This window comes from Mycteria americana, chromosome 21 (assembly GCF_035582795.1).
Source record: "Mycteria americana isolate JAX WOST 10 ecotype Jacksonville Zoo and Gardens chromosome 21, USCA_MyAme_1.0, whole genome shotgun sequence".
NCBI lineage: Eukaryota > Metazoa > Chordata > Aves > Ciconiiformes > Ciconiidae > Mycteria > Mycteria americana.
The window spans coordinates 2227931-2249032 of NC_134385.1; the positions used below are offsets into that span (position 1 = coordinate 2227931).

At 42.8% G+C, this 21102-nt stretch overlaps 1 protein-coding gene across 1 annotated transcript in view; it reads left to right on the plus strand.

Annotated features, from left to right (window-relative positions):
- CSMD2 (CUB and Sushi multiple domains 2) overlaps positions 1-21102 on the plus strand; it is a 315212-nt gene that overhangs the window by 70369 nt on the left and 223741 nt on the right. The window contains 2 exon segments of the mRNA XM_075522188.1: positions 12312-12506; positions 19223-19430. Of these exon segments, the coding sequence (XP_075378303.1) occupies positions 12312-12506; positions 19223-19430 (403 nt within the window).

Below are 21102 nucleotides of genomic sequence, written 5' to 3' on the forward strand. Positions count from 1 at the left end.
CAAATTAAAAGGAAAACTTTATTTAGAGCTTGAAAAAGTGTATGTTATTCTTCAGAGACTAGGTTACAATGAAAGCATACAGGCTGTGCTACCCCCTAAACAGATCTATTTTTATGGCATTTCTGGCACAAGTGAAGAATCCATTATCAGAAATCCCATGAGAACTAGTGCTAAATAGAGTTCCAGCCCAGTTGACCAGTCCCCTGAGCTGCAGGTAATGCCTAAACGATGCTTTGAACATCTAAAATATTATATAAATGCCACATGTTGTTAAGCTTTCTGTTAGGTCTCTGTACTGTGGAATATATCCAATTTCACTTGAGCCTCAGGTAGCTTTCCAGTGCTAGTAAACTTTGTCACGGCTGAAATTTTACTGAACAGCCGTCTGTAATCCTAGTGAGAGCAAAACTGACTGCTCGTCTGCCTGTGCTGCTGGTCCCTCGAGGGGCGTTGGGCCAAGCCCAGCTGAGGCTCCTCGCTCTCCTTCCAGGTCTCCTGGGAGCTCCTCAGTGGGACCAGTGGGAGCTGCTTTGTCAGCAGGGGAGTTGGGGTGGAGGGGGTGAAAGGAGCCAAGGAAAAATTGTGAGTTGAGTGAGATTTGAAGCCTTTGCTCAAGAGAATAGATTTTCTGGTTGGAGGCAAAGATCTAGTAGAACTTAGTTCATCTGGTGGAAATGATCCTTTTTGGAAGAATTTGGGTGCAGTGAGTTGGAAAGGAGGATGGGGGTTACTGGGTTGAAAGGGCTTGGCTAGCCCGTGGAGCAAAAACTGTTAAGAACTAATGGCATTAATTTGTTTGAAAGATGAGAAATTGAGGTGGGGTGCAGTTGAACGGCAGGTGTAATGCCGTAACTGGGAAAGTATCCTTGCTTCTGAAATGCATTTTTTCCCTGTATTCTTTAGTTGTTTAATCCATGTGTAGGGCGCTCTCAGTAACAAAACACATAACAAGACCTGTGATGTATTGGTACTATCAGAGTCCGTATATCTTCTTGCTCCAGGGACTGCCTCTCCCAAATACCAGGGTTCATAAGAAGGGAGAAGCATCTTTTGCCTCTGGGAATTGTAGGACAGTAGCAGGTTCTTTCTGTTTATCTAATGTGTGATGTTGGTGTCCTGACTTGTGGCACAACAACTTCTCTGATTTCAGTAAAACCTTTCAGCATTTACAGAAGTAGGTGGGTGGATGTCTTTAAACATCACTAAAAGTTTTCCAAGTACTGTGCTGTAAGCGATGGAAGGTGTGCAGTACAGCAGCTCTCTTGTGGTCACGTCAGTGTGGAGTTTCTTACTTCAAGACAGTTTACAAGATGCTGAAGCTGTCTGGAAAGTTTGAAGTGTTGCAGTGTACAAATCTGCACTTAAAAGATGCTCTGGTGGAGGCTAACGAAGGCGTTTGCAGTGGGGAGTTCGTTACTGAAAGGGTACTTATATAACTTTCTCCCTCCTCTGTGGGATGCCTGTAACTTTTTTATCAAGTAAATCATATCCTGAATGTCTTTTACGATGTCAGCAGGAGACGGGACTGAGAAATGGCCGTAATCCTGAATGTGTGGCGGTTGAGTCCAGCAGTTGCTTTGTGCTTTGTAAGAATGGGAAGGTTTAATCTGCAACCAAAGTAGCCTTTCTCTCCTACTGCTCTGATCTTTAGCTTGCATAAGCCACAGCCTGCTGTGCTGCTTTGGAATTTATTTAATAGCTCAGTTGTTTGGACATGATTAAAAATATAATGAATGGAATGAAGCAGTAATAAGATGAACAGCTCATAAAGGCTTTTAGTCTAAAAATATCTGTTTTGGCTCAGCTAGTATAGAGAAGACTGTGGCAGCAGTCACAGAAAAGTCCACTGCATGAATCTCTTAACAAGCTGTAGCGAGCTACTGCCGAGTATGAGGCGTATGTGTCGCCTTCTCTAGTTTATATTTTACAATGGGCCCCATTTACTTCAGCTCAAGCGTTGCTTTGACTTCCTAGCATTTCCACTCTGAGTGCCTGATGCATAGCTCCAGAGGAAAGGGGGTTTACTTTTCTTAGACTGAATTGCATGTCAAATAGGTGCTGTGTAAATTCTTTCCAATGCGAGCGTTTGAAGGGGTTGAACTTCCACGCTTTGCCTGGATGTGCTTTGGCTGTTTGAAGGGTTCAAGAGCTGAAGACTGTTTAGATTAAGATTTAGTGTTTTCTTAATAGAAAATATTCAAGGTGTAATCTGATAGTCACAGAAGCTGGGTGTTTTTCTGTGGTAGAGAGGTGAAGGGAACTGTCTGTAATAAACAGATTTTGTTCCTTTGCTTTCCTCTCAGCAGCAGTAGCATCTGCAGTAGAGAATGTAAGGGTGGGTGGGTGAGTGTGTCCAGCTTCAGGTGGGGAGTATAGAGAGTAAAGTAGGGTTTGCATCTTTGCCCTTGGAGAGGGTAGACTTGTGTTGCATATAAACAGCGTAATTACAGTAGCAGGGGAAAAAGGAAGTGGAAGAAATTATTTCTGGGCTGTTTCATGTTGAATGCTCAGTGAAGTGTGCCTTTTTTCCTCCTTGTTATTTGCATGTGGGAACCTAACATGGTACTTTTGTGGTTGCATGTGAACTCTTTCAGTATGATCTTTCTCAGTGTAGAATTGTATTATCAGAGTCAAAACATTGAGCTCTAATATCAGTGATGTGAAATTCAAACACCACGTAGGTTTGCCCCATGTAGTGGAATAAGATTCAGGCCAGCTCTGAGATCTTGAGGTATCTTTCCTAGGTTCAGTCCCAGTCCTTTCTCTTTCCATTAATGTGCTCTGAGTGTCATTTAAAGCAAATCTGTATCCTGTTTCCATGACAATATTTGTACAATAGACGCCTTTCTTGTAGCATGTACATACGGAATTTTCATTTATAACATCTCTTTGTATCAATTCCTGGTATTTTCAAGGTCTCCTTGAAGTATTTGAACCATCGTACTATTCTAGGTAGAATTTAGATGAGCAGTCCTGGATAGATAAACGCCTAACCTATGAGTGAAGCTTCAGTGTCTTGTCTAGCGAGAGAAGAGTGAATGAGGTGAATTTTTTCCATTTCACTGACGAGTAAAATGGAACAGGATAGGAACATTCATTGTGCAATAGGTGGTCTCTCCAGGTTTCCCTGCATCCCCCATCTTGTTTTCTTCAACCAGAAGGTGGGTTTTGTTTGGCAGAACTGGAGCTGTATACTTATGCTAAAGATTTGCAGTAACAGCTATCAGATCTTTTCATGCTGAGATGTATGAATGATGGCCAGCAGCCACTCCAATTGTAGAAGAGCTAAGTAGGTGGTTGGACATTTCTCCCTCCCTCTCAAAGACATATGTCGGTGCTGAGGTCTCCAAGGTGGATGTTGGTAATCTAAACTGGCGGGCAGGCTGCAAGTGGCCCTCTGGGGCCTGTCTTGCATCTGGCCTGGCAGCGTGAGAGGCATACAGTGCAACTCAGCCACGTCTTGTCTAAAAAGTGCATGAAATTACACCCACGTCCTTCAAACCACATGCTTGGAAGTGACAGGCAAGTCACCTTCCAACTTGAATTCAAGATGTTTACTTCAAGTGACTAGTCTTTATATCAGTCAAAGAAAAACTCGCTTGAGGAAGAATGCGGTGCATGGTTATTTGTTAGTGTGCTTCGGTTCTGGTGGCGTTTCTGTAACGTGCTGACAGATCTGGAAGCAGTAGATATTCTCCTCTTTGCAGTAACAAAGGGACCGCAGGAGGGCTCTGCTGCAGGCTCCCCCTCAAAGCAGGAGTGTTGACCAACACTGGATAGGTCACCTGTGCTTTTATTTAGCTGGATCTTGAAAATCTCCAAGGACAGCGATTCTGTAGGGTCTCTGGGAAGCCCGTTAGCATGCTGTACTTCCCTGCTACTGAAGGATTTGACATCCACTCTGAACTCGCAAGCTATGATTTTTGGCTGTTGTTTTTCTCTCCTCTCCTGCCCCCCCCCCCCCCCCCCTTTTTTTTAATAGTTGTCGTCTTATGGGCATTTGCCCATTCACCATCCCTGCCTGCCTTAACCTTAGCTTGCATAAATGTCCTTTTAATGTCCATGAAAGAGGTTGCAATGTATGAAAGAAAAGATAGGGCAGGTCTGAGCACCTAGATCCACAACATCTACCTTTGAGTAACAGACAAGGATTTGAAATCAGAGTAAGGTCCTTGAAATCAGAACAAGCTCTTGCTTCTGAGTATATTCAGGCATTGGGCTGATCCCATGTGGGGCTAAAAACTTGTTCTCTGAGATGAGTGCATGTTATTGCATAGCTTGCAAAATTATGCTTGTGGCAAATTTTGCAAGAGAGGCACCTGTGAATTTAGGAAACAGGACTTAGCCCTAGGCATGTTTTTATGACATAATTAGATCACTTTAGCTTTGTTTTCAGTGAAGAGTATAAAATTACCTTCTAGATTTTTTTGATCAGTTATGACCGCAAATTAATAATGAATCTCTAGTGCCGGAAGCAGGAGACTACCTAATTGCTATGGCAGCTCAGTGGACTTTTTTGTGGCACCATCCTTGAAATGTATTTGCTTTCCAGTTATTGATAGGAGGTGTCTGCACTGTGAGCTCAGCATTCCTGGTTGCTTTTACTATTGACTGTTCTACTCAACGCCATAATATTTTACCTTTCCTGTTCTAAAGGGCATTTCCCCACGAACTGTGTGATTTCACTGATTAGTTAATGTACTGCTCTGTAAGGTTGATGGTCCCAGTCAGTTACTTATGCCTACAGTATTGGCCATTGTGTGGTATTGAGTAGCCAAGCTTTCTAAAGAAGTACGGAAAAGATAACTGTACGAGGGAATAAATTAGAAGGAATAAATTACGGAGGCAGTTGAAAAATTAAAGCAGACTAGTTTTTCCATGCTTATTTGTGGGGGTGAGCCAGACCTTATGTAGTTTGAGTGGAAGCTGAAGCAACTGGAAGCTGTGAATTACGGGAGTTTCTGGCCCCACTTCTGAGGAAATGGGTTGTTTGTGGTTTAACCTCAGGATAGGTGTGAGCTAACTCAGTCTGTCTTGCTTGGGAAGATGGGTGGGCTGCTGCTCAGAGCAGGGGTGTGGTGTGTGATCCCCAGCTGCCCTGCTAAAGGCTTCTGAAAGCCAAGAGTGGGGGGTGGGAAAGATGTGTGAAAGCCACCAGAAGAAAGAAAATCAAGCTGCCTGGGATGCTGGTGTGAAGACTCGGCAGGTCTGTGTGGGCACAGGGATCGCACAGTGCTGTAGGGGAGACCTGAGGAGCCCCATCGCTGCTGGCCTCCCAGCTGGCTCGGGCCCTGGCTGCTATTGCCCTGCACTTTGATACCTGCTGTTTCCAGGGAAGTGGCTGAAAAAACTAGGAATGATATGTTGTGGTGAATGCCCTTCCTCTGCTGTGAAATATTTATTAAAACAGATGTAGTTGGCTACAATTTCTGTTTCTGGGTCATCAGCCAATAGCTAGAGAAGATCAATAAGCAGATAAACAATGTGGTCTCTAAAGTTGGAAGTGGCTTTTCTTAACAGAACAAAGAGCGTTCCCTGTCCAGGGACACGCTCCAGCAAAATGCAGAGCGGATCAACACTGGCACCCAGTGTCTAGATAGAATCAGTTCAAAGCTGGGTTTCCAAATCTGACACCCTTTTTTCACACTGATGCCTTGGCTTTCAGTCTTGATGTGCACAACGGAGTGAGGTGCTTAATCTGATATGGCAGCTGGACTCTCTGGGGCTGCAGTTTTAATTCTGCTTTCGTTCGGTTCCTGCAGTTGTCTTCTGGTGCTGATAACCACTGCAGTATTGTTGTTCTTGGCTTGTCTTTTATGTTACAAAAAGATGCAGGTCTTTGTTTCCCTTGGAATGGTTAACCTTAGTTCAGGGAGGAAGAGAGAAAACAAATGTAAAACCATCCTCCTCCCTAGGGAAGTTTTTTCAGGTTACTCTGCAGCTGTTAAATGCCAGTTCAATGAAGCCTTTAAACATACACTTAAATCCATTCCTGCTAAGCAAAACACTTAACCACATACTTTAAATTAAGCTTGTGTTCAAGTGTTGTTGCACTGAAAAGCAGCAGGACTAGAGCATGTTCACAAAGATAAGCACATTCTCAAGTGCCTTGCTGATTAGGCTCCTGATGCAGGAGAGCATGCCAGGTTGGGATGGTATGTGAGGACCACTGGTTCTGGAAACTTAAGCATCTGCCGACGTCTAAGCATCTGCCAGCACGACGTTGTTCTTCAGGGCCCAGCAAAATATTTCTGTAGCCAGGCTTCAGTATCTGTATCTTCATTCTGGCCAGGCTTCCTCTACTGTGCTCAGCAAGTAATGACATTTATTTGAAAGTATAAATCATGAGTGTCATAAAGTCCCAAATGTTAAGGATCCCTGCTCACTGCATCTCTGAAGATACATGGGACTGTTTGTTGCCATATCTCCCATGATCTTACTGCTTTCATGTTTTGAATCTCTTGTTATTTCGGTAGTGGGATGACTAAATCAAATCTAAAGTACTTCTCTCTCAGCTTATGTGGTCCTTTTGGAAGTTGCATGGAAGTTGCTGTAGCACATTCCAGGAAGGTAAATTGAAAACTGAAAATGAATTTCCGAAAAAGCCCTAGAACTACTACTACAAAGAAGATGGATGATGAACCATTCTGGTCTGTTATTATCCAAAAGTAACTATCTGGCTGTTTTTAGTGAACAAAGAAATATTAGAGGGAAAAAATAGTTTCCATTTAGCTTTATCTCTGTTGACTGTACTGGAAATGAATCATGACATAAGAAAGGATAAAACAAAATGAAAAAGATAGCATTTATTTCCATTTCTGTAGCACACACTGGACACTTATTCTGAAGGTTAAAACTCTTCTGAACTAAACCAGATTGCACTAAAACACTGCTGAAAGATATTAGAGAGCCATGGAGTATCTCTGTGGTACTTGGCCCAAAAGTTACGGACCACGAGGGAGAGGACATTGGTCTGTGTGGATCTCCGCCTCCCGTTGGAGTTCACCTTTGTGCTGGCCAAAGATGTACTGTCCATGTCCTGCATAGGTGTTTCAGTTTTTGAAGCTGTGATGGAATTCTTAGACATATTCTCCTTAAAGAATCTGTTTCTCTCCTTGAATTTCTAGGAAGGTAGCAAATATAGTGCAGATTGTCTTCTGAGTGAAATATTGCTCTGCCCCAGCCCAGCCTGGATATCTAGCAGAAGAGACCTGTCTGTTGGTTTGCTTGGATGTCTTGACTTCCAACCCCCATGAGACTCAGGAAGTGCAGGAAAATGGAAAGAAGGGTTAAAAAAGCATAGTGGAGATTAATTTGGAAATGAGTGTGCAGTGATGACTGAGCCAAGTAGTTTAGGTCAATGGTTTTGTTATTGCGCTTGGTCTATGTAGCATCCTTTCACTGGGATTTATAAATTATTCCTGCCGTAATAATGGTATTCAGGAGTTATAAGTGCCTGCTCTGGCATGGCTTGCTTGCTTTCTCTTCTTTTTTATTAGGAATGAAAATTAGTTGGGAATGAGGAGATAATGCATGGCCTCATATCATAAAAGTTGCACTCCTTGATAAGATTTCAAGGTTAGAACAATGATAGTGTTGAAATATCTGTCGTAAACTACCATAGATAATTCAAGCAATAAAAATGCTTCTTTTAGTTATGTAAATAGGGTAATTGACTGGAATGCAGTATCTAGATGTATTAAATGTTGGGGTTATTTTATATTTGAACAATATAAACAGAGAAAATGGAGCTGAAGATTAATTTGAATAGGAAACAGGGAAGACTTCTCTTCGGAATGGTGAGCAAGCCAGGGATGGATTTGAGTTTGTTTTGTCTGACAGTACCTGAATTGGTAAGGTAACTCCAATGTATCAATGTGATGAGCAAGAGGAGAAACATCTCGCTGCCTTTTTTTTTTTTTGCCTTTTTTTTTCTCCTGACAAAGAGAGCTAGGGGGTTTTAGGAAAGGCTGATGTAAGTAGGCTGAATGCATTTTGATGGTGGGATGCTGTCCAAGGATGCGTTGAGTCACATCTAATGACTTAAAAACTACTAATTAATTTTGAATGAACTAGAACAAGGAGACATGGCTTGACAAGTACTGGATTTTGAAAGATGCCGATTTTGAAAACTTCCAGCGTAGTGATCCTGGGCAAGGGGATGAGAAAAGTTGGGAACAGCCTGGTGAGCCTGTTGAAAAGGGTAGAAAGAAATGGGGGTAAAAATTAAAGTCAGTGAATGGCATGAAGCTTCTGATGCAGATCAGCAATTCTGGCAGCTCTTTAGCTGCTCTTTAGCAGCTCACAGGAATAGATGGTGGAAGCTTCTCAAACGTGTTGTTTCAGCTTCCAATTTGTTCAGTTCATTTTCAAGCAACACACTATGGAATCTGTGAGACACCTCTGGTCTTGTACTAATAGATTTGGATATAAAGTTTACAAGAAGTAGCTCTAAGAGGGAAATACATCTTCATTGCTCTATAAAAGCTATGTAGCGCACAAGATCTTGCCTGATGCTCCCAGGGTAAGATGAAGGGTGAGATAAATCAGTAGAGCGTGCGTGGGTTCCAAAGGATGGGTCACAAGGAGCGCAAACTGACAGGCAAGAGAAAACATAAAAGGAAAGAAAGTTTGGAGCAGAGGGAAGTTAAGTTGGGCAGAGGTTGGTCTTGTGCCCTACAGGGTTCTTTTTGAAGAATAAGTGGATTTGAAGGATAGGTTGAAAACTGCAGGGAGTGGGAAGGTTCTAGGTTTCGGTGGGTGTGTTCCTGGCTGATGTTTTCCACGTCCTGACACTCCACAGTACCTTGCTGAAAAGGTGACATTTCTGCCTTACTCTCAGATCAGCCTATCTCCGGTTACCTCTTAGGACAGTAGTAGCTGTAGTTCTCGCCTAACCTCCTCTCCAGTGATCAGTTAATGTTCTATTTGAGTCTGCTGGCAATTAACACCACGATTATGGTTCCTCTACTGTGTCATCCTGGGGAGTGGGGTCTCCAGGGCAGTGTATCTGAACAGCCCTTGGGACAGTGATGTTTGAGGTATGTTGAGGAGCTCTCCAGGTGCAACAGCAATAGAATAATCCTATTTCCTTTCCTGTGTCATAAAATAAGATAACGGTTTGGCAGCTGTTCAAATCAAGACAAATAAAATAAACTACTCTAAATTCATCATGGAAAGAAACAGACTTAGCTACAAAATGACTAACAGGACCTTCTATTCATCTGTACAAATCTGGTCTGTGGCTGCATTCATTTCCATACAATCACTGGAAAATATTATGCTGATTGCTGGGAACAAAGCTTTTATGGGGAGGAAAAAAATCCATGCTACTAATCTACAGTGGAATTGGTAAATGGGTAAGACAAAGCTTTAATAATATTATTCTGTGCGACATCTGATGTAAATAATACAGTTCTATTAATCTCTCAAGCAATCAGAGAGTCTGGCTGTTAGAGGCAGCCAAGTATGAGCAATAATATTATCTCTTCTCAGGAATGTTGGAGTAGAATCACAAATCCATTGCTGTGAAAGCGGTTGCTGCACTAGCTCAGGGAGTCTCACTCGGCAGTGGAACAAAGGCACGGACTTCTGGTCAGGGGGTTTGCGAGGACATCTCCAGACTGCACCCCAGGTGTTTGGACTCCCACCCTGCAGTCTGCTGCAGGCGTTTTGTGAAGCCGTGCTTTCTCAGGGAGCAGAGATGTTGTGTCCTTTGACTCTTCTCCCTCGCTCTGTAGGGGAAGGTGTACTTTATCAGCTCCTGTTTGGGGGGGGGGGGGGCGACCAAATTCATCTTCTGCAAAAAGTGCCTCAGGGGCATGACTGACAGCGGATCCTCACATGGGCAGCTCGCTCTACTGCTTATGCTGAACCTGGCTCTGGATGTACCACCAGCCTTTTTGGAAGCAGTCCTTTCAGTCCACGAGGCAGCAGTTTGAAGAAGTGTTTGTCTTCTGCAGATGTGCACTGGTGGTTTACAAAAAAAAAAAAAAAAAAAAAATTAAATCCAGGCTCACCAATTCCTGCAGCAACCCCACTGAATCCAAAGCAATCAAGGAGTTAATGTTGCTTTCCCCAAAAGCATGTGTGCGTTGTCTGTCCTGTAACAAGATATTAGTTAAGGCAGCCAAATGAAGCAGAATTTTTAAATGAGATCCTGTTTTTCAAGTATGGTTTTAAGATACGATGCAGGTCGGGGTAGTCTGATTCTTTCACAGTTCATTAAGTAGAGAGCAGCTAGTGTTAGAGATTGACTTTTAAAAACGATAGATTTTTATTTATAGCAAAGTTCTACTCATTAATTTTAAAGGAAGGAAGCATAAAAGCAGGAATGGGTTCATTTTTTTACAAAAGTGACATTGGTAATTTAATTAAATTGGGGTTTTGAGTATCATTACAGAAAATGAAACATTAGTTCTACACTGCTTTTCAACCCATCTGACGTCTTTGATAGCATCCCCCTGCTTACAAAACCTGTGTGGTCATTAATATTTCTATGTGAAAGTTGCTGTCGAACTTCCCAGCTCCAGGCGCTTTGTGGAAGGATGTAAATAGTATGTTGGGGGAAGGAGGGAAGGGGCAGAAAAAGGGAAGAAATCTTGTCTGTCAGGGCTGTACCTGTCCCCCCGTTGCTGCGCAATGAAAGGCTGCGTGGGGAGACCGGGGCCCAGAGCCGTGTCCCCGGGGTGCTGGCTGGGGCTCTGGGAAAGGCTGCTGCTCCGCACACAGATGTGTGGCGAGAGCTTGCAGTCACAGCGGGGGAAAAAAGAAAAAGAAACTGAAGCAATGCAGGAGTAGAGATGTATGTGCCATTAAAGTTAATCGAGTTTAAGGTGGTAAGGTGGCATCCAATCTGGAAGCGGGTTAACTAGAAAACAAGGTGGTCTGTCTGGATGCAGGAAGGCTAATCCTATATTCATTACAGATTAGTCTTTCATTTCCCTCGCTGTGGGGATACTGCCTGTGTATCTGCTGTAGGGAGCCCTCTTAGGGTACCTGAACTCTGCTCCGAGGAGGCAGCCGGGGCTGCTGGCGGGGGAAGGCTTGTGCTGGAGCCAGAGCAGGGAAGTTTCAAATCCTGATCCTAAAGCGCTGTCCCGCGGCAGGACAAAAGGGTAGTGTCTTTGCGTCGGTTAGTGTTAGGGATCTATGTTTCATTTCACGTGCTCACGCATAGTTTTAGTTGTATTTTATTTTGCTGCATGCCATGTACACTAGCGTATCAGTTTCCTTTTAATCTTTCTCTTTTCCTTGGCAGAGCTGCAGACTAAACCTCCCTTTGCTTGCAGAAATTAATCTGGTTTTGTTCATGCCCCTGACAAAATTGTTTCCAGTGATAAACCATCACTCAGCTTTGACCATATTTTCCTTCCTCTGATGTTTCAGCCTTAATGAAAAAGAACTATAATACAAGATGCTGCATAAGGGCCTGATTCAAATTTGATTAAGTCATTCTTAGTCCTGGTTGTCTTCATTGGGTTTTATATTGGGCTTTAAAACCATGATTTGAGTGGATCTTTTTGGAGTGGCTTATGGGAACCTGTAACGTTTTATTTAAATTCTCTGAAACTGCTGTACAGAGTCATTGGTTAAGGATTTACTAGGATTTTAGCTGCATCTTCTCCATCCTACGTTCAAGTATCCCATACTCTTTCTGATGCAAACTTCTGTTGGACTAGATTTTGCCTTCAGTGGAGCTGCGTCCAGCTGCATTGTTCACAGTCTGGTTTGATGCATATGTGTGAAATCTGGCTTAAACACACAGTGCAATGAAGTATAAATCCTGGTAGGCTGAAACGTTGCTCTTTTTGTCTAGGTGATAGTTGGTAATTACAGGTTTTGCTGTCTTCTGTGTGGTTCTAAGGTATAATGCAACTCTGCTTACATTGCAGGGGCCTTTGAGGTGCCCAGTGAAGGTCTGTTGAAAAACGTTATTTCAAAGAGGAATATAATCTCTGGATTCTAATCAGCTGCAGTCGTGTTAAATAGAACTGCAGAGGGGGCATAGGAAAAGGAGGGTGCTTTGGTTTAGAAACTGGTAAAACTGGTCAGGAAAGGAGTTTCTGACTCAGTAGCTTGGGGAGTGATTTTTGCTTCCTTATATATACTTGCTAGAAATGGTACTTCAGTGGTGACCGTAACTGGCCTGATGAATTCTGGTGCAATCCAGTAGGGTAAGTTTTGTGGTTATTTGCTCTTTACATTTTAAGTGATGCATTTACTTTGAGATGAGACTTCCCTCTGGATTCTTCACCTGACAGCTCTGTTACAATGCACTGTCCCTAACCAGAAGCAACTTTCTTTGGCAGTTCTACCAAGTCATACGTGCGGAAATCCAGGAAGGCTGCAGAATGGGATTCAGCAAGGGACAACGTTCAGCATCGGGGACAAAGTGAGATACAGCTGTAACCCAGGCTTCTTTTTGGAAGGACATGCGTTGCTCACGTGCCATGCCAATTCGGAAAACAGTGCCTCCTGGGATTTTCCTCTCCCCTTCTGCAGAGGTAAAGTGCCCTCTCTTCATCTGCAACAAGCCACAATGAAACAGGATTTAATGTGCTATTTGGGGGTGGGAAAAAATTCATGGACTGTAAGCTTGATTTAAAAGACTTGAAAACTAAACATGATGTGGTTAATATTGAGGTTCCTTTTTATTGGATTTTTTAAAGCTGCCAGGGTTTGGGTGAATAATAGGAAGGTTATGAAGTGCTCAAAGTATTCAAAATGCCGCACAGCTACTTTAACTTCAATTTCTTTGTCTAAAGTGGGTGTGTGTGGGGGAAAGCAGGAGTATTATTCATAAGATAATGCACCTGCCGAAGACCATGGAGGTTTTCTAGATCAAACGAGACTGGATTTTCTGCTTTCTGCAATGTCAAGCTGGCTTCCCTCGTGGCGCGTTCCAAAGTGATTCTGGTGCTTTGCCTGTAAAGAAATGCGAGTCTGCGTGGAGTGATGTGGGTTGCTGGCAGCGGGGCCGGCAGCCTCAGAGAGGGGATGCTGTATGGGGGGCAAAATCCGGCCTCTGTTTGAAAAGGCTGGCCAGCTTTCCCGCGAGCCCTTTAGGGGTAGGGAACCTTCGATTCCTTTGTGTTCCTTAGAGCAGTGTAGAGAGCTCCTTGCTAATTCTCTGGGTCACAAGGGACGAGAGAGTCTGTAAATATACAAGTGTCTGTGGTGTTATACCAAAACAGTTGCTGCTGCTTTGAAGTCTCTTCCCCTCAATTCCTTGTGTACTTCAGCAGAGCATCTTATATTGATTCTTTTTATTGACTCTGCTTGTGCAATCAATCAGCAGTTCTAAGCTGTAGCATAAATCTTGAATTTAAAGTGAGCAAATATTGTTTGCTTGGTGTGTTTTTAATGCTTGCTTGAATGAGTTACACAGCAGTAATATGTGCTACTTAGCGTATTTCCTGTATGCTTACCTACTGTTTTGGGGCCAAGCGCATTATACCACTGGAGGAGTGGTTTGTACAGCCAAACTGACACTGGAGACAGCTATCACTGCCATTTTAGTAGGATCAATTATGATTCTTTGCGTTTCCTTCAAATTAGGACTTTCATTGTAACCTTTTTTTAATTTTTTTTTTCTAATTTCACTGGAAGTGTGCATGAAAAACATTCACTGAAATTCAACCTCGAGAGTGCGCAAAGCAATACCTTTTTTAGAAGAGAAGGAAATTATCTGCATCAATGGACCAGTGTTTCCTCCAGTCTGACAGCATTCTCTGATAGCAGCCTGCCTTCGGGCAGTATCTGCTCCTCGCCCTGCTATTATTCAGACATTTGTGTAGTAGACCCCAATAAGGCAGGGATTAACTTCTGCCCCCAACAGGTGTCGAAGTCCCGAAACGGGAGGGTTAGCATCATTGTAATTTTTGTGATCCCTGCTGCACATGGAGTAGAAGAGCATTTTTGCTTTTTTGTCTTGAACTGCCAAACTCACTTTTAATTTTAACGCCACCATTTCAATCTTGAATCCAGCAATGATGATGGTGGCATCTGATATACTTCAGAATGGAGGAATATTCAGTTTTGTGGTGCTTGCATCAGTGCTGTGTGAATTGCTCTGATGGCAGCAAAATACGTGCTTGTTCAGGTGCACTTGTGTAGCAATGTGCCTGCAGGTTCCTGGAGGTATCCACTCCTTTTTAATAGATTTGGTCCTGATCCTTCAAGACTTTACCTCAAGTAAAACTTCCAAGGCATTTTTTGGAGGCAGGAACCAGAAATCTTCTCATGTAACATTTATATCTTGTTCCAGGAAGGTAGAAAGTAGCAAAGACAGCCTGCAAATTGACTTGCTGAATTTGAAAACCAGCTGCACTCCTTCTACCCTAAGTAGGCTTTCAGCAGTCAGACATTCATGCTTGGCTGATAAACTGGTGATACAGACTTCAGTTGTTGCAAGGGGCAAAAAGATTTCGTACTGACAAACAGGTTTATGCCACCTTCTGCAGGGAAAATAATGTTTTCCAAACTGTTGCCTGAAGAATAATATATATTTCCTTGTGAGAGAAAAGATCTTTGTGGCCTAGGTAGCTTATAGTTAATTCTATTAATATTGGCTTACTGGTAGTTGTCACCTGAAAGTTTGTTAAATGTGTTTTTACATATTGTTTTGTTTTTCTAACACAAGTTGGAGATGGGTCATGCTGCTGGGTCAGATCCTGACAAATCAAGATAAAAAGTACCCTCTAGCTGAGCAGGTGTTAAAATCTCAGGAGCTGCTATCTTGGGAATAGACTTGTCGGCTGTCACTGCAAAGGACAGGGTTCGGTTTGGGGCCTCTGCCCTTTCCTTCTCCCTCTCCTCCCTGGTATAATGGCAGAGGTATGAGACAAGTGTTGAAAACAGTTTAAGTTTTCTACCACGCTAATCGATATCCTCTTTCAGTTTCTTTATGCTCTTTTCTTTGTGCTTGTCTTCTGCTTTGTAACGTCCTTTTCTATATATTGGTAGCCTTGTCTCTATTCCATGCATTCAAATAATCAAAGACGCAAAGAAATGCATGGTGGAAAAGAAGAAACAAAGGTGCCAGGATAGCGGCACTTTGAAGGAGTGCTGTGGCTCAGCTGCTTTTTCTTCACAGGAGTTGTATGCACTCCCTTTAACCAACTCGCAGTTTTGAAGTACGGGTTTTTGGGGGTGGTGGGGTTTTTGTTTTTTTTTTTTTTAATAAAGGACAAGTGTAATCTCAATGAGAAAGGAATGTAGGAAGGAATTCCAGATGCAGAAAGAATGGCTTGGTGAAATGTGTCTTTGCAGAGCCGGTGAAAGTAGTTAGTGCTGCAGCTCGCCAGTGGTTTTGAAAGCACAGTTATATCAAAATTGATTCTTGGACTCTGAGCTAAAAGAGACTATAAATTCAGTCTGCACAGACTCCGCTCCGGTGAGTTATGTTTCTTGCTTGCGTGGCAGGAAGGACTAAAACTGCAGTGATCTCATTCAGGGAGCACCAAAGCAGCAGCGAATGACATCTCCGTGCTGATCTGCGAAGTAGGAGAGTATGGAACTGGGTGGTGAAGGGCTGCCCAGAAGAAAACCTTGGCTGTGCCTGGTAGACCATGTGTAACTTGGAAATTTGCCTTGAGGACTGAAAGTCCTCAGCGAGTCTGGGTCAGACTGTAAAATCTGGACTAAGCTGACACTTATCCCATATCTATAATTTGTGTCAGAAATATCTGGAATGATTTCCTTATTGCATCTCATGTGTGTTTTACATGCTTTCTGCACAATTGTTCTGTATTCACAGAATGAAATGAGGCCTAGTACTTAACCTAGATGGGGCCTTAAGCAGAGTCCTACAAGTCTAGCTGTATTTTTATCTTGACAGTTGGTACGCTGGAGGCAAAACCCCAGCAGACTTGGAATGCTGTCTTCTGTTCTGCTGTAGCCGTGGAAGGAACAACCCTCACTTGGGTCAGTTAATTTCAAATAAAGCAGAATAGTGCATTTGAAGCACCAAAAGAATATCCGGAAACATCTGAATCTGTTTTGTAAAGCGCTTTCATGCATTTGGAGAGAAGTCTTGCCCAGATTGTTTGCTGAATTTAAGTAGAACTGATAGGTTTATGATTCTGGTAGGCGGTTGCGTAAAAATTCAGTAAGCCAGCTGAAAAGTTGAGAACATTTGCGAAGCTACATTTTAAGCATATCAAATATGCATAATCTCATTAAAAGTGGTCTGTCTTCCTGTAACTCAAACAGCTGCCTAGACTGCACTGTGCCCAAAATAATTGAAGGGCTGTTCAAGAAGATTTTAGAAGATTGTAGAATATGTTTAAAGAGTAACCACCTCTACAAACTTAGGGAGTGTGTATTTAGAGGTGGGTGGGAAGGGAATACGTTTTCCATTAAATACCTTTGCAATGAAAAATTTTCAAGGAATTTAAATTAAAACCTCCCCTTTTAATTAAAATAAAGCTAAGCCCACCATACCTTTGGCTAGATCTTCAGCTACTATAAGTTAGCTTAGTCCTGTAAAAAAAAAAATGTAGTCGCCTTGTTTAAGAATTCTAATACAGCATTGAGTCAAAATTCTTTAGCATATTTCTCCATCCCCTCCTATATTCCTTCTAGCACAAGGACAACTTTAACATACCAGACCCAGTCTCAGACTTCCCAGACCCCAATAGTCAACGCGGCTGAGAACTTGTTGATAAGAATTGCTGCTTCCAAATCTTTGTTGCGTTTGCTCTTGGGGGTGTGTGTGTTTAAGGGCTCTGCGGAGGCCTGAGCTGCAGGAGTCCGTGATGATAGTGAGAAGCAAGTGTTTGGCCAAGAGCACCTATGCCCTCGAAAGCGGTGTTTGCACGCAGAGGCTGGATTGCTTGAAGTTGTCTATGGTAGTGGTGCAGGCTCTTGGTTGCGGAGGTACTTTGAATGGTTGCCCAGGGCCAATAGCAGCCAGGCAACAATAATGTTTAACGTGTTATGTTGGAGATATGTTTACCTCCAGAGGGGCAGCTATCTTAAGAATAATTGCCCCCTCAGATCCCTGTGCATTGCTGAAGCAGCTAATGACGGTGCTCCTGCTCTGCCTGCCTTGCTGCTAGGCACGTGGACTGAGAGTTCACTCTCTAAGAATCTTTTTTGCACCTATTTCTTTCTAGCATCTGCAGGGGCACTTACTCATGAGAAATTACATTTGAACATACCAGTAAACTGGTGAATTGTGCTTATCCTGTTGGGCTGGAATCCGTTCATCCGCTAGAAAGCATTTTCATTCCGTCTGTCAGAGGGAGGGGTTTGGAAGTGGCTCTCTGGCGTTTTGCATGGACCTTCTTTGGGGATCCCACTGTGAATCTTGTGTATCACGCATTGAAGTTTGAAGGATTTCCTGGTGCTTGGACTAGATGAGAGATCTTTCGGCCTAAATTTATTGATGATTCTAACTGCACTTCAGTGTCCATTCATAACTTGAATTCACTGACAATACAATTGCAGCAAATAGATAACTTTGACTGTTGTAAAAGAATATCAGGGAATAGAGCATCGAGCTGGGATTTCAGTGGCCTTTTTCAGTCTTAGTTTTGGCTGCTGGAGTGGCCCAGAAGTAGTTGCATGTCTGCCTCCACATCTGGATTTTTGTCATATTTTTTTTCTGCCTTTCCTGCTTTCTGTGAGTTTTGCAACAATCGGCAATGTGCCGTGCCAGTCTGAGCACAGAAGCAGTTCCAAAGGGCCCTCCACCATCGCCACTGGGGCTCAGAGGTGCCAGTGCACCATGCGTAGTGTGTTAATGCAGTACAAGCAGTAAGTTATAGCCTGGGGTGTTCCGATCTCAATCACTTGCTGTCAGTGAAGCATTCTGCTTGTTCGGGTGGCTGGCTGCGCTGGGATAGCAGATGGCCATGAGAAAGAAAAGTTGGCATATATGCTTGTCTTACTTCGTCTTTCAAGTTTCATGAGTTAGAGGCTGCAAGTTTCAGCCCTGCTGATAAAACCTGCTGATAGCACAAGGCACTAATTCCTGAACAGGTCTAAAAGCTGAAGGATGCTCCTGAGCAGCCTTGCAGAACTGTCCTGCCCTTTCCTCAGGTGCTGATGACCCATTGCACTTAACAAATGTTCTCACCTGTGTTAAATTTCAGTTTGGAAGGGTTTCTTAAAATAGTTTGTAATGAAAACAAGTGTTTTATATTATAAAGCCCCAAGCTCCTTGACTAAAGCATCTGAAATGCTGCTCTGTAATATATGTTGTAAAGTTAACAGGCTTTTCTTAGAGTTCCAAATACATGCAGCATCAGCTCAGCATTTATGAGAGCAGTGAGCTGCCCTGATGCTAGTCAAATGAATTCTTGGTTTCCTTTATCTTCCTGCCCATGTTTTCTTTAGACCCTCCTCCTTTAATTGCTCTAAAAGCTCCTGCTGATAAGATTCAGGTTGTAAAAATGAAAGCACGTGCAGTGAACAGGAGATGCAGTATGTAACCAGGAAATGTCGCTGCTAGATTTCTGAATGAGTGCTTAAGTTTTTACTACTATGATTTTGGTAACAACATCCATTTCCTTAAGAAATCGGAGTAAACAAAGACATGTAAGGCAGGTGTGTGGGATACTCCACTCCTGTTCTGTTAGATTTATATTAAATACAGTGCTTGTACTTCAAGTCCTGTTGTCCCAACCCCTGAGGATGTTTCTGATGCTGATGAAGGTGCTGAGATGTAGGTGAGCTGGAACCCAACCTCGCCCCCCGCTGTGACAGAGTTTTCACGTGTCTGTGAAACCCTTCTCAGTCACTGCATTCCTAGTGGCTTTCCTCCTGCTTTGCTGGCTACGCGGATGGGAGGAAGGTTGCAGAAGACACCTCAAACACCTCAGAGGTTCCTAATCAGCAGTAAGGGATGGGGCAGAAAACTCTGGCAACAACACGTGAGGAAACAAGTGTCCTGACAGTGAGATGTGTTAGGCTGAGAACCGCCTCCCCAGGGAAGTGGTAGAAGCTCTGTCACTTGGGGTGTTTAAAATTAGACTAAACAAATGGCTAGGAAGTGTACGGTGGGGAATAAGCTGGCACTTGCCAGGAGGCACTGGCTGACCTAATAGGATTTTGCATCCCTCAACATCTTTGTCTCTTAATAGCGTGTAGTAAAACACACCCTGACAAAAGCACTGGTGCTTTTAAAGCTTTGCTTTGAATTTGGACTTATTCTTTTTTGATGTACTGCTTTGTGCGTTTCAGCAAAATCTGATAACTTGCATTCTGTTTCCAGCTGATGATGCTTGCGGAGGGACTTTGCGGGGACAAAGCGGAATTATCTCAAGTCCTCATTTTCCTTTGGAGTATGGCAATAACGCAGACTGCACGTGGACTATTCTCGCTGAACCTGGAGACACTATTGCTCTGGTTTTCATGGATTTTCAGCTGGAAGATGGATACGATGTTTTAGAAGTTGCTGGAACAGAGGGATCTTCACTCTGGTAGGTTACTACTGGCCATACTTCATTGTGGTCTGTACAGTCAAGCAGTACCTGCTGACATTTTGTGTGCACAGATCCAAACTCTGTAATATGTTCAGAGTGAAGAGAGTTTGTGCCTGAATGAGGGCAGTTCCCGGTTATTCCCTGTCACAGGTTGTAGCTGCTACCTTCTAATGAAACTCCCTGGGATGCTTTTTATTTGCTTGGTAAACATTGCAGTGACAATTGTCTACTTTGAAATCTTACTGCAGAGAATATGATTTATACTGTAGCTGGTTAGAATAAATAAAGAATTAAAAAAAAAACAAACAACAAACAAAAAACAACAAACCCAACACTTCAAAACCCAAGAAACCCTGCTCAAATATTGTCACGCTCAAACCTTGTTTTTGCTAAATTGTTTTCTGATTATAGCTAAATATGTTGCTGACAAGTTGACTTTACTGTTAATGAACTTTTGGCAAATGTTTCTACAGATCAGCTTGTCCTTTAGATAGGAGGCTGCATATAGAATTTCAATACCCCTCTCATCCCATTGTTTGCTTGGGCAATGCTTTCAGAAATACTGTTTTTATGTATCATAAATGCCACACTGATTTTTTTCCAAGATACAAGAGCTGCCCAAATGATCAGTGCTATGAAGTCTGAAGTGAGGACTTGCAGAAAGAATTTGACGTATTGCTTATGTTGCTTTTATAGCAGAGGACAACTCTGCCTCTAGTTGATCTTCTGCACTGTGATTGCACTCAACAAACAGTTAAAAGTCCTAACTAGCAGCAAATGAAAGGGAGTAGTCTTAAACCCAACATCCCTCTGGAAGGGAAGAATTAAGTGTTTGACATAATTAGGTGTTGCCTGGGATTATCAGCAGGAAGTTAAATTACGATTATTTATGACGATTCTGCCACAGCCACAAATAACATTCATTTAAGTAATTTATACTTGCCTGGCAATTATGGGGGAATAGGATTTGAATGTTTAGAATGTATTGATGTGAGAGAACTTGCCATTTACCATGTACCAATTGTTTACTGTTCCCAGGACCCCTCTGAAAATTAGATGTTGGTTTCATGAAAAAAAAACTGGTTTTATTAGCATGCATTAATATTTTAGGGCACTGTTAGTTTTTAGCCATTATGTACTGCAGCGAGGATCAGTCATCTGTGGTATGTGGTAAAGATGAATGTAGCTAGTTAAGAAACATTATTCAGCCTGGAGGTGTTGCCAGTGCAGCACTGTGTCTTGTCATACCAAAAATAAAACAATGCCTGTCAGAGTGAACCTGCTGGAAAAAAATTAATAAACTACCCATAAATACAGCATGGTAGAACTTTGGCAAATGTGTCTTAGAAAATTCAGCCCTTTGACTTTCAGTAGTACATATGCGTGCACACGCGGTCTTAAAAATGAGATTTAGGAGCTATTTTAAAGATACTATGTTTTACAGACATCAGTTTTGGGGCCTTGTCAGAGGGGAATAATGATGTATTTACTTTCCTCCTGCCCCCCCCCCCCCCCGAGTGCCTGCGTGCTTTAATGATGCCTTTTCTCCAAATGTATTTTCACTGGGAGCTGGATGAACTCTGCAAGCTGTAACAGCCGAGGACTCTTGTTTGACTCAGCTGGTAGAGCAGGCCAGGTGAGATGCACCGTGTTAATGAGTGAAACGGGT